The 23985-nt window shown below is 39.1% G+C and overlaps 1 protein-coding gene across 1 annotated transcript in view; it reads left to right on the top strand.

Annotated features, from left to right (window-relative positions):
- Positions 1-5672, top strand: part of GUCY2F (guanylate cyclase 2F, retinal) — a 109948-nt gene extending 104276 nt beyond the window's left edge. Inside the window, exons 18-20 of the mRNA XM_008566663.1 lie at positions 2107-2195; positions 2289-2377; positions 5579-5672. Coding sequence (XP_008564885.1) covers positions 2107-2195; positions 2289-2376 — 177 coding nt within the window. The 3' untranslated portion in view covers position 2377; positions 5579-5672. The remainder of the gene's footprint in view (positions 1-2106; positions 2196-2288; positions 2378-5578) is intronic.
- The last annotated feature ends 18313 nt before the right edge of the window (positions 5673-23985 follow it).

The following is a 23985-nucleotide window of genomic DNA, read 5'->3' as shown; positions in this document are numbered from 1 at the left end:
GGAAAAAAACAAAAAAAAAAAAAAAAAAAAAAGACAGGAGATGCTAAAGTGTCTTAAAAGTGTCATGCCAAAGAAAAATGCTATTATTTGGGGGAACTCTGGGACTTCCCAGGGATTGATATTGGGTCAAAGAGTTTGCCTTAGGCTTTAGTTGTTTTCATACTTATTTCCCTTTCTTCCCTGTCTTCAGCAGAATTGTGGAAATGGGGTGGGTAAACAGAGAGCTAGGACTCTAAGAATTCTCCTGGATGGGCTCCAAAACCTCAGAGAGCCCCTGGAGCTCCCCTGCATACTCGTTGCTTTGGAGGCTTGCCTGAGCCCATAACACTCCCATCTTCTTTTGCAACCATTAGTTTTGGCATCCCAGCCTGTCCCAGGACCCACCCAAACCTTTGGACAATCCTGCCATCTACAAAGCTCCCTTGGGAATTGGCATGTAGTCCTGATAGCCTCTAGACCTCAAGACAAATAGTCAAGTATGGTTATGGGTGTGGGTCCTCAAGTTTGAGTTTTAACTATGTTTTACCAAAATGAGATCCAATGATGCCTTGAGTATTTCAAGTACTCAAGGGTTGAGAGTTCCATTTAATTGGACAATCTGATTATTTACCGATCAACTCTCTGTACAAGACACAGCAACAGGTACTTTTCTTTGAGGAAAAGAAAGATCTTTGGAGACAGAGGAGTTGGGTTCAATATGTTCAGAAACCAAGACATGGCCTGGTAGTTGTTTTTGTATAACTATACTGTGAACTCCTTAAAGAAAGAGCCATCTCTGTATTGCCAGCCCTGGTATAAAAAGGGTGGAATAAATGCATGAATAAGTAGTGAAATGTATTTTTAAGTTGTTCACCTCTTCTGAAAACAGAGTGGCCCTGAATAGTCCAATTATTTGAGGTTTAGGGATAGTTGATTGCCAGTTAATGGAGGTTGGGCTATAGTGGTATTCTCTTCCTAGTTGCCTCATGGAGGCCTTGTTCAGAACCTTGAACCAAAATTTGCAAAATGCTTTGAGATTCTCCAATTAAATGTGCTAATTATTATTATGGTTGTTGCCATTATTATTAAGGGATAAATATATGTGATATAAAGTAGAGTACAGTGCATTTGATATTTAAAGGGGCAAACCTAATTGGAATTTTTAAGTTAAACAATTTAGTACTGTTCCAAATGAGAGCTGCCGAGAGTGAGACCTTATTTCAGATTAATGAGTTGGAAACACATCCTATTACTTTTCTCAGTCTTAGTAAACACATTTTTTTTCTTATGGATTGGAGGAAATGAGAGGACAGACAAAAGAGAATTAAAAGGAGGAGAGAGAAGAATGTTGAGAGGAAGGTTTACTGGAAAGACGGGAGTGCAGGGCAGAACAGAGGCAGAAAATTCAGCTCCTCTGAGGTCATCACTCAGGCCCTGGGGTGACTAGCTCAGGTTTACACTCCCTTTCTTTTCTCAGACTTATAGTTCTTGATAATCAACTAGCTGGGCTGTAGATGGAGGCCTCCTTGGGATCTCACCCTATCTATGCAAATCCCTGAGCAGAAAGAAAAGAACACTGCAGAAATGTAGGCCTCTCAAAGAAGCCAGGATGCCCTAGACTGAAAGACAAAGTCGCACAGCTTGTTTTTCATTTCCATTCCCTTTTTGGGTTTTGTGAGAGCCATTGGATGGCAGGGTGTGGGGGGAGGTGGACTCTGAATGTATGTACTGTAGGTACAAAAGACAATGGCTCGCCTAAAGCCAACAGTTCAGGGCAAAAGTGACAAAATCTTCAATTGAGCATCCAGATATTTGGTCTCTATGTAGCCAAACATCCACACATTCCCAAAGATGAATGTGTGGTGGTGGGTAGACAAAACATCTGGATGACAGCTTTATATAGTGTTCACTTTTCATCTGGCTGCTCTGGCAGGCTATGGAGCTTGCCTGAGGCTCAGGTGCATATGGATGCCTTGTAGGAAGGAAGACTGCAGGGAGTGGTGACAAGGGGAAAGCAGAGGCAAATTTCTGAGCCAAACTGAATGCTTGTACTCTATTGGGCAGAAGGACTTTTTTAGGAAAACTGATTATAGCATACTTAAAATTTTCCATATTTTTTATTATAAGGGTAAAGGCATAGAGGAGACCTTCTGGCTGATTGGAAAAAAAGGCTTCACGAAGCCCCTTCCTGTGCCCCCAACAGAGGACAAAGATGGGTAAGTGGAGTTCACACTTAATGGGAGTCTTTCTATGCCCTGCTCTGCCCCACTGTCTGCATTACTTATTTTGGTGTCTCCCCTGCCCTGTAGGCAAGTGGGCCATGGCCTGCAACCAGTAGAGATCGCAGCCTTCCAAAGAAGAAAAGCAGAAAGGCAGTTGGTGAGAAACAAGCCATAAGGTAATCACTAGCAGGAAAACAGTGAAGGAGATTGCCAAATTTTCAAAGCTGGGGCTCCCTTTGGCACGTGAGCTGATTTCAGCCTCACTCTGTTGGCAGAGTGTGATGGAACTGGTGAGTTTCCAAGCTCCACTGAGGTGGGCAAAAGCCTCGTTGAGGGGAGGCCTCTTGTAGAGAGAGATGCACTTGAGTGAAGTTGGCTGCCCTGGCCTGAGAGAGACCCTTGCCTCCTGCACTGATAACACATTAGAAAGCTAGCAAAGCTGGCCTTTCTATCCAGTTATCAGGTGGGTGCATCTGTCTCTTTCATTGTTGAGCACTTAGGCCATGTAGTGAGCCACTTCAGGGCTTAAGAGACTTACATCTATCTAGGCAACACAGCAATATTGCGACTACCTCCTTTTCCTGGGGGTCTATTGGCAAGACCATGCTTATGTCATTTCCTCTGGAGACACTGCCTGATCCCTTCCAAGGTTGGCATTGAGAACCAAAATAAGACTGGTTACTCCTTGACTGCTTGGCTTGGATTCAGGACAGTTTTCCCTATTCCTCCTCCCTTGCTAGGATGGTGTGATTCTGAAGCAGCAACAACAACCTCATTATCAATAATTCTCCCCATGTATTTATCTCTAAGGAATCCATTGCTTTTCGGATGCCCCTCAGTATCTTTTCTCTGTTTTAACTTGCTTTCTTATTCTCTCTGCCATGGAAACTCTGACTATGAAACCCATTGGCCCCTCCACTTATCATTGGAAATCACAGGGTTCTAAGGTAAACATTAGGGAATCTCCACATACTCCTGCTCTCTTGTTCTCTACCATGTTCCAGAATAATCAAAATTGTAGCAGCAACTACCCAAAGTGTCCATATTCTTCCTATTCTTCCACTAGCCTCTGTTTACTGTGTCAGCTCTGTGACTATTTGTCTCCTTAGGAAACCCCAGTGCATTCTTCATTTCTGGAACAATAACAGGTACCCTGTATTGGTCATAAATATTTATGCTTCAGAAAGGCTTCTGTACTGAGCATGCGGCTCCTCCGCAGCCTCCTGTACCACCCCCTGACTCCTTGCCACCTGGGGCTTGGCTTTGTTCTTTCCTGCTGACTAACATGAGCAGATTAGAAGCTGGGATATACAGTTATCCGATTTCCAGGAACATTCTTTCCTGTGGGTAGGGAAATGCAGGGACACTTTCAAACATAGACATAGACACACACAGTCTCTCTCTCTCTCTCTCTCTCTCTCTCTCTCTCGTTCACTTGTTCTCTGTTTCTCTCTCTGCTGGAAAGGGTTTGGAAGTTCTTGAAGGATTTTCCCTTTGGCAGGGTAGTGCAGGCATTGGAGGCATTGTACAAGAACCCGTCCATTCCTAAGAATGCATTGGAGTTTGCAGCAGAAGATACTGTAGCTGACTCACCATCATTGGCTATGTGCTGGATAGTGCTTTCCCAGCATGTACATTGGATGTAGCTTAGGTCATTTACAAACTCATTCATCTGGACCCCCTTGACAGAGGGCCAGCTTCGGTGGGCTGTAGGTATACGGAACAGATTGAAGCCACTTGCACAACAGGAGATTCAACCTCTGGTCCTGGCCTCTTTAGCACTTGTGCTTTAATCAGCATGTTAATTGACCACAATAGCCTTGGTGACCTGTGCAAATCACAAAAATCCCCAAGAAGAGCACCCTTGACAAATTTCAGAAGGTTTGACCTAAATCCAAGAACTTCCAGCCACCTCACTTATCTCTCACTAAACATCCTATATCGTGTCATCTAGCAACACCACTTATTACAGAATGTTCCCAACTTTCTGTAAATTTACAGGCCAGATCTTACCGGGATAGATCCAACTTACCAAAGACCCACAATACCAATAAATGCCTTTGACCCACTGCTGCCATCATGGGAGCCATTGGGGGAAAACTTGAAACCTTTAGAAATCTGTGGTGTCAGACAGAGAGGAAGAAAAGCTACTGTGAAAGCAGGCACTACTTTGATGAATGGATTACAGGGGCTGACTCTCAGACAGTGCCCTGCTGTCGACCTGGTAGCTCCTACCTTGTGCCCCCAAATATCCATCACTTCTCAAACTGGAGTTTCACTTCATCTGATTACGTTCCCTAAAGTTTCATCAACTGGGATTAATTTGGGGATGATAAGCCCCCTCTTTAATTATAGATATGCCTTTTGGAGGGTGAGGAGTGATTAATCACTTGTATCATAATAATGGTGAACTGAGCTAGATATTCAGGGGGACTTGGCAGATTCATTTTGATTGGGGCAAGAAGAAATGAGGAAGTTGGCAGTTTGTAAGAACGGAAGGTCGCAGTGGCAGGCTTAGTAGAACACAAGAGCAATGGATCCCTGGGAGATGGGAGAAGGGTAAAAACAAGTATAAAGGTGGAAAAGTCAGTTTAGATTCCATCTCTTGTAAACCTTTTCTTTGAGTTTTCCTTAGACTCAAAGAATGGGGAAAAAGCACATTTTTCCTTCTGCTCTCGGGACACAGGGCCTTCACCAGAGCTCTAATATAATTTGCTCCATGTGGGTTAAATCGGCCTTTGTGGACTGGCTAGAAACCTGACCACCACATACATAGCACAGTTTTGTTTTTGTTTTTGTTTTTGTCTTTTTTGTGACCGGTAAGGGGATCGTAATCCTTGGCTTGGTGTCACCTGCACCGCGCTCAGCCAGTGAGTGCACCAGCCATCTCCATATAGATTCCAAACCTGCGGCGGGAGCGCCGCTGTGCACCCAAGCGCCACACTCTCCCGAGTGCGCCACGGGGCCGACCCCATAACACAGTTTCTATGGAGGAAGGCATTCCAAGTTCCAAATCATCGACTTATAAATGTTTAGGACACACCTCATTAGTAAGTGGGGACCACCTGTATATTAACATGCCCCATTTTTTGTTAAGTTTGTAGAAACCCTTGTAAATAGCAATACCTAATTATACAAACATGACAGATACAATAATTTGTAAAGAAAAAAAACATTGTAAATAGCAATATCTAATTATGCAAACCTGACAAATGTAATAATGTTTATTTGTTCAATGATCCAGGAAAGTTTAGCAATTTGTAAGCTGTTCATGGAGTAGAGTGGTGGTGTAGGGCTTGAAATCATTCATATTGAAGTGCTGTGAAAGTCCTAGGATGGAGAAGGTATACTTACTGTTTTCTCTTTCTCCCACACAGGGGTAAAGGACTCCAAGACTTGAGTCTTCTCTTGGTGAGGCAATGGAAAAGCTCACTCCAGTTCATCAAGTTGTTCTGCCTGGACAAGAAATTAGTGAATGACTATGCTGCTGAGGATGAACAATCTCCAGGGTTATTCAAGCTTAATTCCAGTGTAAGGGGACCCCTGGGAAGTAACTTTTACAAGCTTTGCTCATTACCCAGCTATCATCAAAAAGGCCATTTGAATGTAAACTGCAATGGATGTGAACCCTAAAAAAGAGTAGGGAACCACCTCCAAGTTTAGTCATTCCAAAATAGCAGGCCCAACTTGGACTAAGATAAGAAGTTCTGTATTTTCACAGAAAAAAGTAGGAGGCACTTTGTTTTCTTTTTCATTTCGTTTGAATCTCTAGAAAGTATTTAATGAGCATAATTTATAACTCAGATAGTACGAGATTAGTGCTGGGAAAAAAATCTTCCAGCTAACATACATCTGAATCCCAGTCCACTGTGACCTCAGTTGGCTGGAATGCATAGGGAATAGGGGGAGGAGAAGAGTCTGGTTAATTGTGTTTGGATAACTGAGGGCTAAGAAGAAGTTTCTTTGTTTTCTTATGGCTTAATGTTCAAAATCTTTCCAAAACTGTGTGTAAGTGAGGAGAATCCAGGCAACATAATTGAATTGTCCTTGCTAGGTGAGTATCTCACTGGGCCTCAGGATCATATTCTGAACATGACAGAATAAATGTAAGAGATATTGTCAAGGTAAAAGATACAGAAGTCAGATCAAATGGAGTAATTCCCTTAAACTTTTGTACTTTCCCTCCCTTCCCCTGTCCACCCTGCCTCTCAATCCCCTACCCCTGCCCCTAAAATAAATCCCTTTGAACATTTGTTTTTACTTTATGCTTTTAGTTTTCCAGATTCCACTTTCAAGGGGTTATTGGCAGTGGCTTGCCACAGTCACATGGACTAAAGCAATAAGGCTTAAGTCATAGGCATGTTTAAAATAGTTAAGCAAGCTTTTCCTCCCTTTTATTATAAAAAATAATCTCTTTATTAAAACAGCTGAACCCAAACATGTCAGCCAGTAAAGCAGTTAATTCTATTAGAACAACCCTTTTAAAAGAAAGAAATGCCTAAGGTGTAATTTGATACCTTTCTCTCTAATATTTAATTTTTCCATTATCAGCTCACCCTGAATCTGAGCTTAGAGGCAAAAGCTCTTCCCAGCAGTTTTCCCTCAACCTTCAGTTAAAGCACCCTTGGACCACTTTTAACAGAAGCTAGCTTCTCTGAGCCTCAGGTGGTCTATTTTCTATGCCAAAGCTGTTCAAAAGGATGCAGAAAAGGCTAAAGTTGTCTTTCAACTTCCTTGAGATGAGTTTCTAATTCCTTTTTCTAGATGTGGTAGAGCAGAAGGAGACATAAAATATCATCCTTTACTTGGGTCAAGATCTCAGTCAAAAGCTGAACTTTTAAGAACTAACTTCTAAGGCCAGTCTGTGGCTTACTTGGGAGAGTGTGGTGCTGATAACACCAAGGCCATGGGTTCGGATCCCTATATAGGGATGGCTGGTTAGCTCACTTGGGAGAGCGTGGTGCTGACACCACCAAGTCAAGGTTTAAGATCCCCTTACTGGTCATCTTATATATATATATATAACTTCTGGAGAGAAGCTAAGGGAAGTTTCAAACAAACAGGACTTCACTTCTCTCAGAGGAAGTAGCACCATCCTCTAGTATGAATATGGAAGGGTCATTTTGGGTAAGAAAGGGGGATTGGGGCTGCAGCTACAGGGCTCCATGAATCAGAATTCTACCAGACACAGTCCAGTTCTTTAGCCCAAGGATTGGGCCGAAGGGTTGGGCCTGCAAAATAAGGGCTGCCCAGCCACTATCTTTTACTGAGCAACAAGACCCACTGAGAATGATCCCTAGCTCTGTATCTGATCCTAGCCCCCATTTCCCTTCTTGGTATTTCTCTAGTCCAGCATGTCAACCAAGTCTATCCTGTCTAGCCTACTAATCCTACCTTGTCTGTGACCACATTTTCCTTTGCTTGATTTTATCATGAGCCCCTATGTAAAATCACTCCATCCATTCTTGTATTCGTATTCATTAAGGCCCGCATTGACCAAAACTGTTTTCTTCAATTTGCTTTAGTGTTTTAATTATTTGAAGAGAAGAAAAACACTCCCTACTCTTATGTACTATTTGATTTATTTAGTGGGATACAGCCTGATTCTTACATGCAACTGATTATTTCTCTATTAGCCTGTTGCTACTAGCACAGTGGCTTGATTTGGTGGTTAAGTGGGACCAGAAAGATTTCTTCACAGCTATTTTCTTAAGCAGCTTATATTCCTTGTACAAAACAAAATATTTAGAAAACAATTTAAACAAAGTTTTCAAACAGAGATTTAAATTAGTTCCAACACATTCCTTGTATTTGCTTGTTTTCTTGTGATTTGCCTCTTCTTAAAATGGATTATTGGAAAAAAGAAAGCCAAATGCTGATGAAATGCAGGTTGGGTTTTGCTTATTTGAGGCTTTATTGTACTTTACAAATGTACCTTAACAAAATGGTCATCCCATGGGGGATTATTTAAGTCCTTTCCTTTAGATTTTTTTCTCCTACAGATCTCAACAGCAATATATGTTCATTGTAGAAAATTTAGCACCACACTCAGCCAGTGAGCGAACCGGCCATCCCTATATGGGATCCGAACCCAGGGCCTTGGTGTTATCAGCACTGCACTCTCCCGAGTGAGCCACGGGCCGGCCCGTAGAAAATTTAGAAAACACAGAAAGGCACAAAGGAAGTTACAATTGCTCAAAGTCTCTTTAGATCCTTTTTTCTATTTTATCCTTCCTGTTTGGTGTCACTTCATTGATTATTTCATGTTGTTATACAATTTACCCAGCCAAAGAATACCTTAAGTCAGCTGGATTTTAGTTAGCCTGTTTTGCTTTATTTTATCGTATTGTCGGTGGTGTTACTCATATTTTTGGTGGTAGAGGCTGAATCTGTTTAGGTTATGGGCAGCTTTCAGTGATCCACTTGTTCTTTATTTCACTTGGCATAGTGAAGCAGGAGGAGATAGCAGATGGCTATCTACTTCATCAGAGGACCATAACTTGGTTTACTACATAAAGTTACTCTAGCAAGAAGCATTGTTCCAAGGATTTGCTTTCTGTCTACCTTGTCTTAGACTTAGTATAAACAACTTTATTACCAAGCTACACATCTCATCATATTCTTGTCCTTAATCCAAATGGAATCAACTTGCAAGGAGTGGGAAGTGGCAAACAGCCAAAAAATGATATTTCATGCACTGGGTGGTCACATCTGTGTGACATCAAATAATTGGATGTACCTTAAACACTCAGTTGAATTAAATAAGCATTAGGTAGCTGAAAGGCCGCAATGGATTGTCCATTTTACTTTAACCTCTTCTCCAGCCAAAGTGGGTTGACATAATCAAACACATTTCCCATCTGGCTGGTTGATTATAGCCCATTAAAATAATGGAGTTTGTGTTATAGAATTCTCTCTCGCTCCACCTCTTGTCCATGCCTTCTTCTCAGGTCAAGATGATTGACAGGTAGACCTCAGACACAGAAACAAATTATCTTTGACAAAATATGATATGTCTGTTATTTGAGGGTTGTTTGGTTTCTCCAGTAGTGGTTTGTAAAAACCCTGCCATCTTACCTCTTTTCCAGTTTGGATTTGCTGTAGGCCAAGCAATAATGGATCCTTTTCAAAGACAGACTAAGAACAGAGGTGATCATTAATCTATATACTCGCTTTGACTCATTGAAAATTAGGGTGGCTCCAGATGTCACTAAAGATTTTTCAAAGATGATTAATTCCAAGCAAATGAACATGCACATAGAATCATAGAGTTGGCAGGGCCTTTGGAGACTATCAGCCCTGTCGCAGTATGGAGGAGAATACGGGGGTTCAGACAGAAGAAGCCATCTTTCTAAAGTCATCATCTAGTTAGTAGATGAGCAACTGCATTTACCAAGTCAAAAAAGAGATCTGTTATGAAGGACAACCCCTGACCCTTGGGAACATTTGTTAGAGATTCTGGGGTAAAATTCCCAACTGTATGTACAAGCACAGGCTTGGCAGGAATATTCTGCTTTGGGGTGTTTGGAGCTAGGTGACTGTACTGACATCACAGTCCAGAGAGAAAGAAAAGAGATTGTAGATTACTTGGTCACTAAATTACTTTTACCATGCAAACAGGATCTCATCTATAGTTATATAATGTTCATAAGTTTGGCCTGAGTTGATGGAAAATAAACCTCTAATTCTTCCCAATCTTATGGATTCATTTGTAGTTTTATAGCACCTGGCCTCAATCCTATAGAACTAAAGTCTCAGAAATACCTGAGGGGACTCCCGACTTCAGAGGATATCAGAAATATTTTCAATGTGCCCATCATCCAAATGAGAATTCCAGTATATATTGAGGGAAGTCAGAGGAGAACCAAGCCTATAAAGATAAGAACTGAATCTGATTACTATTTGTTGACATCACCTTTATCCTCCAGAGCCAAAAAATCTCCTGAGTTGTGGATACAGTCTTGTACCCAGCGGGTATAGGCTGCCCAGAGAGGGACTTTGCCCATGCACTCACTGACTCCAGCTACTTCAGGGGTGACTGAGCCCAATGTGGGGAGTAGACCCAGGTGAACTTCTCATGACCATGGCTTCCTGGAATGAGAGATCAAAGGAGAAGCAATTGCTCCAGGAAGCACTAGCAGTAAGAAGGAGCCCTCTAGGGAACTACCAGAGAGAGATAAATTCTTTACAAGTGGCAGTATCTTAACTTCATTGTGATTTCTTTGATGTATTTCAGAAGCAAGACCAACTTGTTCTTTTGGGTATCCTTGGTCCAGGAGCAATCTAGGGTCAGAGTAAATTTTGTTGGGACGGCTGTGAGTCTGTAGAACCTGCCTCATTGGCCAGATTTGGGTCGAGTTAGTCACTGACCCTACAGGATGGACATTAACATGACTTATCAGCATTTATGCCTATAATTTGAAAGAGCAACACTACTTTAACGGTTTTTAGTCATAGTATCAAAAACACGTCATAAGATGGTTATGTTACTCCAGAGAAGTAATTTTTCCCTCTGTGTGTATATGTTTGTCTGTATTTCAGTGTATTTTTCTGGGATTACATTTCAGATCTTGTAATTTTCCTGCTCCAGGAACTTCAATGTTCTTCTATTTTTATAAATTCCTTAGTTAGGTTCTACTTTAGCTTTTCCTACCCTCCTTTTTGCAGTTTGTTCTCTAGCCCAAACCTATCAATTGCTTTTTACCCCGACCTTTTCTTATTCCATGCCTTTATTCAAGCTGTTACTTCTACCTGAAATTTATGCTGTCTCCCACCACCACATGCCCAAATTCTACCCATTCTTTAAAGTCTAGTCAAATATCACTTCCTCCATAAAGTCTTCCTTATTCCCTCTAATCATATATCCCTATTACTGAATTTTTATAATAATTTTACCTGCACTTCTTTAACGGTTATGTAATATTAACTTGTTTTATAGCTGTTTCTATATATGTCTTGTTCCCACTATACTTTGATATAGACAAAAATAAATAAATAAATAAATAAACAAACAAACAAAAAACCAAATAAATAAATAAATAAATGCTACAAGCTTCTTGAGGTCAGGAACCATGTTCGCTTTATCTTTATACTCTGCACAGTGCCTGACACATATAAGAGGCACTCAGTAAATATTTACTGAGTAAATAAATGAGTATTTCTACATCTCTCTGTATATGTCTTTCTTCTGTGCTTTTACATCTTTTTTCTTTTTTACTTAATTTTTTTGTGTTCTCATCCATCTTTCTATCCACCATTTTATACGTACCTCACTTCATAGCAATTATTTAAAAACAAAGTATGTTTTGTATTTGTTGTTTTTTATTAAAGGGTAAATACCTTGCTCTTTAACTGAAAAGCAATAGAGTGTTTTCATATTCTCCTCATAAAATTCCAAACATCAAAATTAAGTCACATTTTTATTATGTCATAGTTGGTTAACTCTCTTTTTCTTGATGGTCGGTGACCTGTGATAGCACAAACATCGCCCTCCTATCTCCCCCCACCTCGTTTGTGCATTGAAAAAAAATCCAGTTACTGTTTACTATGGTTATCATTTGTAGCACTGAAGGGAGTCAATTTTAGGAATTGTAATACTTAGCCAAGAGAAGTGGACACTAAAGGACAAAGGCGGGGGCGCAGTGATTCTCTTGGTATACACAAATGGATAACATGGGGAATGGGGTTTTGCTTGGTTTTATGTGACCTCAGAAGATAGAATCTATATCAGTTGATGGAGCCAGGGGACATAAAGTCAACATAAGGAAGAACTTTCTAGTAGTCAGAGCTGTCCAAAAATGAGTGACTGAGCCTCAGAGATAGTGAGTCCTATGTTATTAATGGTATTCAAACAAAGGCTAAATGATTATGTGGGGAAGGAGAGAGAGTGGATGATATTTCAAGCATTGAATGGAGGGTTGGGATAAGTGGTCTTCCCATTCTGAGAGTTTTTGGTTCTACAATTCACTTACATGCCTTCTTCAAACAGACAAGTGGTTTTCAAATGTTAACAACACATCAAGACAGGTCAATTCAGACAAACAAACAAACAGAAAAAAATAGTTAAAAAATGGAACTAGAAGCTTCACACAGCCCCATAATAAATCACTGTATTGGACCACTAAATCTTACTCTGAGTTTCTTGTCAGTTAAAGCAAGAAGGGAAGAAAACAACAAAATTGAGCCATATGGCTCTTTGTTGAGTAAAAAAATGCCTGTGAGTTCTTCTGCCTAAACAGATTTCTTTTTCCTGTCACTGAATTCTACGAAAAATTTATCACATAAATCCTTGTATAATGGGTATTGTTTATTATATTGGACAATGTAGTAGTTTTACAAAAGATATAGACATAATCTTCAAATAGAAATGACTTTTCCTCCACTTCAGAAAGAAATGAAAGGCTGTAAAATGTCAAATCTTAAGCTAGTAAAAGTTTTTTTCTCCCAGTAAGCTAAGGTATTATGGTTTGCATAAATTGATTTCTGTTGACCTGGCTTAACAAAGGGGCAGGGCACAGAGAACCTAGAAGAATGGACAGTTAGCATGAACCTTATCTGCTCTCAAGTGTCTTCTGTATCAAGTGACTCTCTGGATCACAGACAACTCATTGTTGAATTCTCTGAGGGTTGTCTCAAGGAGGATTGAGATTAGGGGCCTAAGGTTTTGTGGTCACTGCCAATTACTTGCTGGCAAAGGACAATAGAAATATGCATCCTGGTCCTACATACCTCATAGGGATGCCCTGAGGATGGAAGAAGAGAAAATTGATGTCAAAGCACTGAGGAAAGTTACAATTGCTAACCAAATGTCAGGGATGAGGGATAGTGCTATTGCCACCAGAATGCATCTCACCAGGACTCAGGCCTTGGGGATGGCTTTGGTGGCTAGCTACTTGGAAAAGCCAATTTGTCAAATCTTCTATGAAGTGTCATTGCATGTCTACAGGGGTAAGGCACTCAACCTCAGAGAAAGATAATTTTGTGAAATGAGTGAAACTTTTATGGAGTAAGGGCCCTCTTTGACCAGAGTCAGAGTAGTGTCTTGATCAAAGACATAGTCTAACAACCAAAAGTAATTTCAAAATAATTCAAATTCTTGCACTAACTGAAAGCACTAATGAAGGGGATTAGAACAATTTATTAAGCCCTTTTCCTCTCCTGTGTGTGTGTGTGTGTGTGTGTGTGTGTGTTTGCATTATATTCCACAGGTTTCTAGTGCCTCTCTATTTAATTCATCACCCCCCCCAACTATTCCTAGACCTGCAGGTTGAACAAGTCACTTTTCTCAATATTCCCCTCTGAGCACTTTATTATGTATATTAGCTTAGATTTTAGTCTAAATCCTTTCTCCCTGCCTCTCATGTGTTCTTGCTTTCTCTTCTTGATTCCACATCATAAAAGGTCAAAGATCAATTTTGCCAAAGTGTTTTAGTCCATTTGGCTCACAATTCTGGTGGCTGGAAAGTCCAAGAATGGGCAGCTGTGCCTGGTCAAGATTTTATGCTTCTTCAACTCATGGCAGAGTGAAAGGGGATCAGATATGTGCAAAGAGATCACATGGTGAGCGAGGAAGCAAGAGAGAAAACCGAGGAAACTAGCTCTTTTTAACACCTCGCTGTCATGGGAACTAATCCATTTCCATGAGATTGAGAACTCATTCACTCCTGTGGGAAATCATTAATATATTCATGAGGGGTCCACCCCCATGACCAAAACACCTCTCACTAGGCTCCACCTCCCAAGACTTGTTGGGAATCAAATTTCAACATAAATTTTGGTGGAGACAAACCACATCCAAACCCCAGCACAGTGATAGGTTGGAACGGTGAGAATCTGAGAACATAAAAACCAGTGTCTCCTTGATGCACTGAGGGAGGGAGAAGGCTGTGAACATATACACATGAATAATTTTCACTCCATCACACCATGACTTGCAAGTTTAATCAATTTTTCATTATGGACAGATGGATTACCATAATTACTCAATTTCACCCCTTTTTGTTATTGACTCAATTTCTTTTCTTTTTTGCTCCAATTTATACACCAGATTTTCCCCACAAGAGTTGGAAATAAAGACCTTTGGAAATAAATAATTGTAGCAAAACCTGGTGGTGAGTGTGGTCAGAAAAGGTAGCAAGCCTGGTGGAAGGGCTGGGCCTCCTCTTGGACTGGTCCTATATATCATTCTGAGAGATGCCATCTTCAGCATGCAGAGGGAGCAAGGAGGGGCTGGCTAAACTTCCCAATGCTTCCTAGGCCTGCCCTCTGCAGTGCAGCTTCAATACTTGGTTTATTGTGTGATGGCCCTAAGCTTTAGGAATATCTTTTTAAATAAAAATCCAACCCCAAATTTTAAAGTCAAATGTAAATATTTCAGTAACTGATCATACCATTCTTCTCAGTTGACAAGAAGTCTGGCTAAGAAAAAGGAAATTGAATTGAAAGCACTTGAAAGATGTGGGGATAGCATCTTCAGCCTCTCATTTGTGGCCCTAAAATACTGGCTGTAGAGTTAAAGAAATGCCAGCTTCTGTACATTATAGAAGAGATAAAGGAGTATACCATGTCTAAATTTCCAGGTCTCTTCAAGATTCCTCACAGATTAATAAAGTAAACCACTTTATTGTTCATTGCAACCTTACTATTTCATGTAAGTAGTGGGATGCTGAAACCGGATGGGGATATATACTCTGATTATAGATATTAGGAGTAGTAGTTGGTATAAACACAGCAATGAGAATAACTCAATGATTTGTAGTGGTGTTGGCACCAATGCTTTGGCATATATTAATAGTTTAGTGGTTGATGGCAATGATATATGTCCTTAGTCATCTACCTAAATGTCCCACCAACAGGCCCCCAAATATTCAGTTTTTGTACCTTGTTGTTCCAAGTTGTTGTACCTTGTTTGTTCCAATAAATAGATTCATAGAATTTCAAAGCTGGAAGAGACCTCAAAGATCATTTGGCTCAACGTTCTTGTTTCATAGACTGGAAAACTAATCCTAGAGAAAAAAGTACACTCTCAAAGTTTGCACAGCTGGTTAATGGCAGAGCTGGAACTAGAACTTCCTTTCTCCCTGTTTCAGGTACATAGTTGCTGTTAAATTCAAACACTGGTTGTTGGCAGAGTATCTACTATTGAAAATGCACCAAGTGTCCTTAATAACTTCTGCAATTCTGACCCCTTTCCATTATGAAACCAGTGAATCATTAGTTATTTAGTAGGTCTTCATGTGGCACTATCATATCTAGCCTGCTCCATGATCTTGCATTTTCTACCTTCCTCTTTGGCACCAATTGAAAAAGCTGTGCAAACTATTTTTTGGACTGGCTGAGTTGGTTTGTTATATCACATCGACAGAAAGGAAAGGCCTCAACTTTTGATTATTTTAGTCTACGCTCTTAAGAATTTCCTGACATACTTTCTAAATGGACTTAGTCTTTAGACCTTACAAGGAAGTAAATTATGTATATATGAATAATATCCTTATTCAGCTTTCTCCTCCCCCATGGGAGAGAGGCTTGAAATTGCCAATCTATGGATCATTTTAGGATTACATGTCAACCAATTAGTTTCTAAGTCTCTGACCCAAATCTTCTGACTGTTAAAAGTTACAACTAGGACAAGTATGTACTAAGAACTGCCAGGTCTACTAAGTAACACCTTTTCAAGTTAACTTCTTAAAATAATGCTTTTGTGATATTAGGTTAACTGATTTTAAAAATTCCATCTTGTATTTATATCAGTGAGTGCTAATTCACTTAATTGTGACACTCATAGGAGTGATGTCCTCTATCTTGGGAAAGAGATAAATTGAATGTATTCAAGGTCAGTTGTAGGCAATGGAAAAATTAACTTCAGTGGAACTGTAGTTCTAGACTGTTCTCCCCGTCCCTCTCTCTGGTCACTACATAGAGATAAGCTTAGCTTCCAGAAAGTTTGTTTAATATGTTGAATGTTAACCAGTGAAACAGACTATTAACCAGAGGCATAATATACTATCCACCTAACTGACTGCAATAGGACAATTGGAACAGGCTGTCACCTAGATTCTGTTCAAGGTGTTACTCATTGGAGTAACCCTTTGGTTAATCTGCATCCTGTGAGACCCAATGGGTATTCATACAGCCCGGCAATCCTTAGAAAGTGTTCGGAAATTTCTCCAGTCATTTTTTTTTTATCACAGTGTCAGAGACGTGTGCCAGAAGGTAAGAGTTGGAGTTTCTTTTCTGCTTCTCTTCCAATTCCATGTCAGAGCCAAGGAATCAAGGCAAGGTTGACATATATGGCTAAGAAACCTGGCAAATACCCTGTTAATCAGATCCACAGAAGTAGCCAAACCAGATAAAGAGTCTGCAAAGTGGATTTTTGTTTGCGGTAGGGTTGCTGAAATGATCTGGATTGTCTATCTATGAGAAAGTAACTGTGGAATTTCCAAGTCTTTATTTCCTTTTCAGCTCATTATCCTTGGAGTAAACATCAACTGTGGCTATTAACTTCAGGCATCATTAATTTTCTGGAATCAGCTAACATGTCAGTTTCAAATCAGACATTGCTAATCTATTCCCTTTAGTAGAAAATCTCATCATCATCATTAAAGCTTTCACTGTATACCTACTGTGTGGCAGAAACTGCGGTCTCTTCTGATCTTTACAGTACTCCAGGGAGGCAGGTACTATTATGGGCTTCAACTCATAAATGAATATACTGAGCCTCAGAGGAGTTAAGCAAATTGGTCAAGGCCACAAAGGTGATAAGCGGCAAGCAGAATCAAAACCAGATTCATCCTGATTCTAAAGCCCATTCTCATTCTACTTTACTCACGTGAAATTATCCAAGGTGACCAAAATAACATTTTCACTGCAAACTTTGTAAGGCATGGGATATTAGGAATTCTGAATTCTGAATTTTTTTCCTTAACGTTGAGTGAATTGATTCAAACTGGAACTAATGTTGCATATTTTCTAGAGTGATTAAACCCAAACTAACACAGAACTTCAAAATAATCTTAATATTGAAACTGAACTAAACGAATATACATGTAGTCCAGTCAATTTTAGTCCCTGATTGATGATGCCACTGAGATCCCAGAACCCTGCTCTGTGTTTGAAGAGCCCACCTCCATCTTGATTAAGCAACTCAGTTACACTGTCTGAAGACCGTGGGTCACATTACCCACAAACCCACCCTTGTTCTGAGAAAGCGTGAATAGCAGACTAATGCAGAAGAGTGTTGTCTGCTTTCAAATACAATAGGATGTATGTAGATGTCGCTATGAAATGTGCACTAGCTTCCTTGCTGTTTCTGAAACACGATACATACTCTGCTTCAGTCTTAGCATATGCCATTTCCTCTGTCTGAAATATTGTGCCTCCGCTTAATTTGCTCACTCCCTTCTTTTGGGTCACTGCTCAAATATCTCCTTAATGGAGAATGCTTTCTGTGATTACCTTATCTAAAACAAGACCCACTGTACTTTTTCTTTTTTCTTTTTCATAGCACCCAATACCACTTGACAAATTATACCTTTATGATTAGTTGTTTATTGATTGTCTGCCCTGCCCCCAGCACAATGTGAGTTCTATAAGAGCAAAAACTATTTGGTTCACTTCCCTAATCCCATTTCTTAGAATAATGTTTGCCATGTGGTAGGTGTGCAATATATATTTGGGAAACAAAAGGGAAAGCATGACATAAGATAATATGGCACAGTCCAAAGAACATAGCTTTGGGAGTCAGAAAACCTCACATTTACTACAAGCTCTGTCATTGACTTGCTGTTGTCTGGGAAGAATCACCTTACCTCTTTGGGATTCAGTTTCCTCACTGAATTGGACTATTTATTTATTTTATTTAATAGTCAAATTGGACTATTTGTTTCTTCTTTACCTGTCTCATGGGATGTTGTGAAATTCAAAAGAAATAATATATATGGAAAGTACTATATTTGTCTGTATCCTACCAGACTATTGAGGTTAGGTGTCTGATGAAAACCATTTTCACTGGCTTAACCCATGTAAACAATACAGGTTGTGTTCTTATATTGCTAAACTAAGTCCCTGGGGACCAAAATCAAATAAACCACTGATCTATGGGCTTAGCCAAACTCCTTCTTTGGAACAGTGTGCCCAAAGGTCAAAAAACCAGTCTAACTGAAGTCAGAATCTTAACTGATTCTCTTTCCAAAACTTGCACTGGTCCTGGGAATATGCTGCACATTTGAGACAGGAACTCACACCAATGACCCATTGGGTTCAACTTCCTTATCAACCAAGCTAGAAGCCCCTTAGTACTTCAGGATTTGGTCAGTCATTATTCTCTCTAGTGGCCTAGGACCGCTAGACCCATGAAAGTGAATGTTGACCTCATTCCAAGCATCCTCTTCTATACCCCTCTGGCTTGCCATGGACATACACTGAACAAGTCATCAGAAGTCACCAAATATCTTGGTTGTTCTGGCAGGTGTCCACTCACTCCAAGCCCAAATCCAATACAGCTAAACAGCAAGCTGTTGATAAAGTCTCTGAATTAAATTTATGTGAAAGGTGCTATAGACTGTACATACAAAAATTCTTATTCATTTTCCATCCATCACCCAGGCGTATGGTTAGGGATCACAGGCTGGCATGGTTAATTCGATGAAATATGAAAACAAATCTGCTTTCTCCCAAAGTTTCACATGAATTGACTGAACACCTATTGGCTAATGCCCCAAATAAGATTGACTACTCCATGCTGCAGGAAGGATACCAAGCTTTAAATGTGGTAAGTGATGGTGAGTAAAAGCTATGGCTGCCTTGTAAACAAAGAAGAGAGTCCTCTGTCTCCTAGGGCCTGTGAGTCTAAGATAACCTAAGAATAGGTTCTGAGATAGGGAAAGGGGGAGGAAATAGACTTCCTCATTCTCCCTGCTTACAACCCACCCCATTCCAGCTCTTCCTTGGCCACCTATCACTTTGATTTTCTGTTTCTGAGGGTAGTGGGGGTGAGGTAGTGGAACAAATTCCATTATTACCTGTAGGAGTTAACTGCAACTCTTAGCCCTTGCCACATTTGGGAGGAGCCGTCATTTCTTTGCTTCAGGCTCACCACATCAATTCCTGGCTCAGGGATCTAAATTCTCTTGGCATCTCTCTCTCTCATGTGTCTTATAGCCTTAGCATGCCCTTTCTCTTCAACCAGTTTAAAGTAGCACCAAATTTCCATTCACATATTAAATTATTTTAAATATTTTATTTTATTTTATTTATCAGTATACAATGAAATTGATTTTCATGGCCCTTTACCAATTCCTCCCTTTCTGCCTTCCCTCTCCCCCTTTCCCGCTCCTGGCAATCTCAGTTCTGTTCACGTCTCTTAACAAGTTCAAAGAATTATTGTGATTGCTGTGTCTTTTTTTTCTTCTATTTGTTTGTTTGCTTATTTATTTTTATTAGCTCACACATACAAGTGAGAACATGTGGTATTTCTCTTTCTGCGCATGGTTTATTTCACTTAACATAATTTTCTTTAAGTTCTTCCATGTTGCTGTGAATGGCAGAATTTCATTCTTTTTTATAGCAGAGTAGTATTCTTTTGTGTTAATTTACCACATTTTCCTTATCCACTCATCTGATGGTGGGCATTGGGCTGGTTCCAACTGTTGGCTATTGTAAATAGGACTGTAATAAACATGGAATTACAGATATCCCTTTGAAATGATGATTTCCCTGCTTTTGGGTATATACTCAGCATTGGGATTACTGGGTCATATGGCAGTTCTATCTGTAGTTGTTTGAGGAATCTCCATACCATTTTACATAATGGCTGCACCATTTTATATTCTGACCAACAGTGAAGGATAGTTCCCCTTTCTCTGCATCTTTGCCATCATTTGTTATTCTCAGTCTTTTTGATACTAGCCAGTGTAACTGGAGTGAAATGATATCTCATTGTGGTTTTGGTTTGCATTTCCCAGATGCTGAGTGATGTTGAACATTTTTTCATGTGTCCATTGGCCATTCTTATATCTTTCTTTGACAAATCTCTATTAAGTTCCTCTGCCCATTTTTTAATCATTTTACTTTTTTTTACTTAAAAAAATTTTTTTTTTTTTACTGCTGTTTGAGTGCTTGTGTACTCTGGATATTAATCCTTTGTTGGATGCATAGTTTGTAAATATTTTCTCCCACTCTATTAGTTGTCTTCTCTGTTAATTTTTTCTTTTGCTGTGCAGATGCTTTTTAGCTTGATATAATCTCATGTGCTTATTTTTCCTTTTGTTGCCTTTGCTTTTGGGGTTGTATTCATAAATTCTATGCCCAGTCCTACTTACTGAAGTGTTTTCCATAAGTTTTCTTTTAGGAGTTTTATAGTTTCAGGATGTATGTTTATTCTTTAATCCTTTTTGAGTTGAATTTGGTATATGATGAGAGGTACAGGTCTAGTTTCATTCTTCTACATGTGGATGTCTAATTTTCCCAGCTCCATTTTTCGAAGAGGCAGTCTTTCTTTTCCCCAGTGTGTGTTCTTGATGCCTTTGTCGAAGACCAGATGACTGTAGCTACATGGGCTGATTTCTTGGTTCTCTATTCTGTTCTATTGGTCCATGTATCTATTTTTATGCCAGTACCATGCTATTTTGGTTACTGTAGCTTTGTAGTAGAGTTTGAAGTCAGGTAGTGCTATGCCTCCTGCTTTATTTATTTTTCTCAATATTGCTTTGGCTATTTGGGGTATTTTGTTGTTCTATATGAATGTTAGGATTGTTTTTTCTGTTTCTGTGAAGAATGTCATTGGTATTTTGATGGGGACTGCATTGAATCTGTAGATCACTTTTGGGAGTATGGACTTTTTTACAATGTTAATTCACCCAATCCAAGATCATATAATATTTTTCTATCTTGTGTCCTCTTTAATTTCTCTCAACAGGGATTTGTAGTTCTCATCACAGATATCTTTCACATCCTAAGTTAACTTTATTCCTGGGCATTTTATGTTTTTGGTGACTATGGTAAATGGGCTAGCTTTCTTGATTTCTTTTTCTGCTAGTTCATTGTTGGAGTATAGAAATGCTACTGGTTTTTGTGTGTTGATTTTGTATCCTCCAACTTTGCCGAAATCATTTATCAACTCTAAGAGTTTTTTATAGAGTCTTTAGGCTGTTCTATATTTAGGATCATGTCATCTGCAAACAGACAATTTGACTTCATCTTTTCCAATTTGGATGTCCTTTCTTTCTTTCTCTTCCCTGATTGCTGTGTCTAGTAATTCCAACACTTCTGAATAGGAGTGGTGAGAGTGGGCATCCTTGTCTTTTACATATTCTTAAGAGAAAAGCCTTCAACTTTTTTCAATTCAAGATGATATTTGCAGTGGGTTTGTTATATATGGCTTTAATTCTGTTGAGATACATTCCTTCTACATCTAGTTGATTGAGAGTCTTTATCATGAAGGGATGCTGAATTTTGTCAAATGCTTTTTCAGTGTCTATTGAGGTAATCATGTTGATGTGGTGTATCACATTTATTGACTTGCATATGTTGAACCTTCCTTGTAACCATGGGATGAATCCCACTTGATCGTGGTGTATAATTTTATGGATGTGTTGCTGTATTCTATTTGCTAATATTTTATTGAAGATTTTTGCATCTATATCCATCACAAATATTGGCCTGTAATTTTCTTTTTTTGTTGTGTCTTTGTCTGGTTTTGGTATCAGTGTGATGCCTCACTCATAGATGAGTTTGGGAGAATGGCTTCTGTTTTAATTTTTTGGAATAGATTGTACAGAATTGGTATTAATTCTTCTTTAAAGGCTTGGTAGAATTTGTCAGTGAAGCTGTCTGGTCCTGGGCTTTTCTTTGTTGGGAGACTGTTGATTACAGCTTCAATCTCTTTGGTCGTTATTAGTCTGTTCAGGATTTCTATGTCTTCTCAGTTCAGTCTCTGTGTGTGTCTAGAAAACTGTTCATTTCCTCCAGGTTTTCACATATACTTGTTTGTAATAGTCTGTAATGATTCTTTGTATTTCTATGGTATTGGTTGTAATGTCTCCTTTTTCATTTCTACTTTTTATTTGTGTCTTCTCTCTTCTTTTTTTAGTTAGCCTAGCTTATGGCTTGTCTATTTTGTTTATTTTCTCAATAAACCAACTTTGTATTTCATTAATCTTTTGTATTTTTTTTTTGTTTCTATTTCATTTAGTTCTGCTCTGATCTTATTATTTCTTTCCTTCTACTAATTCTGGGGTTGAATTGCTCTTGTTTTTCTAGTTCTTTGAGGTGAAGTAGTAGGTTGTTTATTTTCCATCTTTCCATTTTTCCGAAGTAAGCATTTATTGCAATAAACTTCCTCTTAGCACTGCTTTTACAGTATCCCACAAGTTTTGGGATGATGTGTCATTATTTTCATATGTTTCAATAAATTTTTGATTTCCTGTTTAATTTCTTCTTGGACCCATGTATCATTCAGCAGAATGTTGCTTAATTTCCATATATTTGTATAGCTTCCAGGGTTTTATTTGTTACTGATTTTTAGTTTTAATCCATTGTCATCTGAAAAAATACATGAAATAATTTCAATTTTTAAAAATTTGTTGAGACTTGATTTGTGACCTATCATGTGATATGTCCTGGAGAATGTCCCATATACTTATGAGAAGAATGCATATTCTGTGGATGTTGGATGAAATGTTCTGTAGATATTTGCCAAGTCCAATTGGTCTAAAGTGTTGTTTAGATCTTGTGCTTCTCTGTTGATTTTTTGCCTAGATAGATGATCTGTCCACTGTTGAGAGTGGGGTGTTCAGGTCCCCTACTATTATGGTATTTGGGTCTATCTCTTTCTTCAGGTCTAATAGTGTTTGCTTTATAAATCTGGCTGCTCTGATGTTGGGTGCATGTTTATTTATGATTGTTATGTCTTGTTGCTGGAAAGATCCCTTTATTATTATATTGTGGCTTTCTTAATCTCTTTTTATGGTTTGTGGTTTAAAGTCTATTTTATTCAGTATAGGAATAGCTACTACAGCTCATTTTTCATTTCTATTTGTATGATATATCTTTTTCCATCCTTTCACTCTTGGTCTGTGTGTTTCTTTACAGGTGAGGTGATTCTCTTGAAGATAGCATATTGTTGGGTCTATCTTTCTGATCCAATCAGTCAGTCTGTGTCTTTTGAGTAGAGAATTTAGTCTTTTTACATTAAGAGTTATTATTGAGAGGTGTGGGTTTACTCCTGGCATTTTATTGTTTTTTGTTTGGATGTTTTAAATATCTTTTGTTCCTTTCTGTTTTACTGTTTGTCTTCTGTGTTTGTTGTTTTTTTGAGGTGGTAGATAAAGTTCTTTTCTCTTTATTGTTTGCATTTTTGGTTTACTGGTGTGTTTTGTTCTTTCTTGAGTATTCATGGTAGTGATGGTTGCTTTTCAGGTACAAGGTGCAGTACTCCCTTGAGAATTTCTTGTAGGGCTGCTTGTGTGGTGGTGAACTCCCACAGTTTTTATTTGTCTGAGAAATATACTATTTGTCCTTCATTTCAGAAAGATAGCCTTGCTGGATAAAGTATTCTTGGCTGGCAATTTTTCCCTTTTAGTATTTTGAATATATTAACCCATTCGCTTCCAGCTTTTAGGGTTTCTGATGAAAATTCAGCTGCTAGCCTGATAAGGACTCCGTTATAGATGACTTGATGCTTTTCTCTTTCAGGTTTTAAGATTCTCTCCTTGTCTTTGAGCTTTGCCAATTTGAGTGTAACATGTCTTGGCGAGGACCTTTTTGGTGTGAATATGTTTGGGGATCT

This window comes from Galeopterus variegatus, unplaced genomic scaffold (genome assembly GCF_000696425.1).
Source record: "Galeopterus variegatus unplaced genomic scaffold, G_variegatus-3.0.2 Scaffold260, whole genome shotgun sequence".
In the NCBI taxonomy this organism is placed as follows: Eukaryota; Metazoa; Chordata; class Mammalia; order Dermoptera; family Cynocephalidae; genus Galeopterus; species Galeopterus variegatus.
Note: the sequence above shows the minus strand (reverse complement) of the source record. Positions and strands in the feature narration are given on the sequence as shown.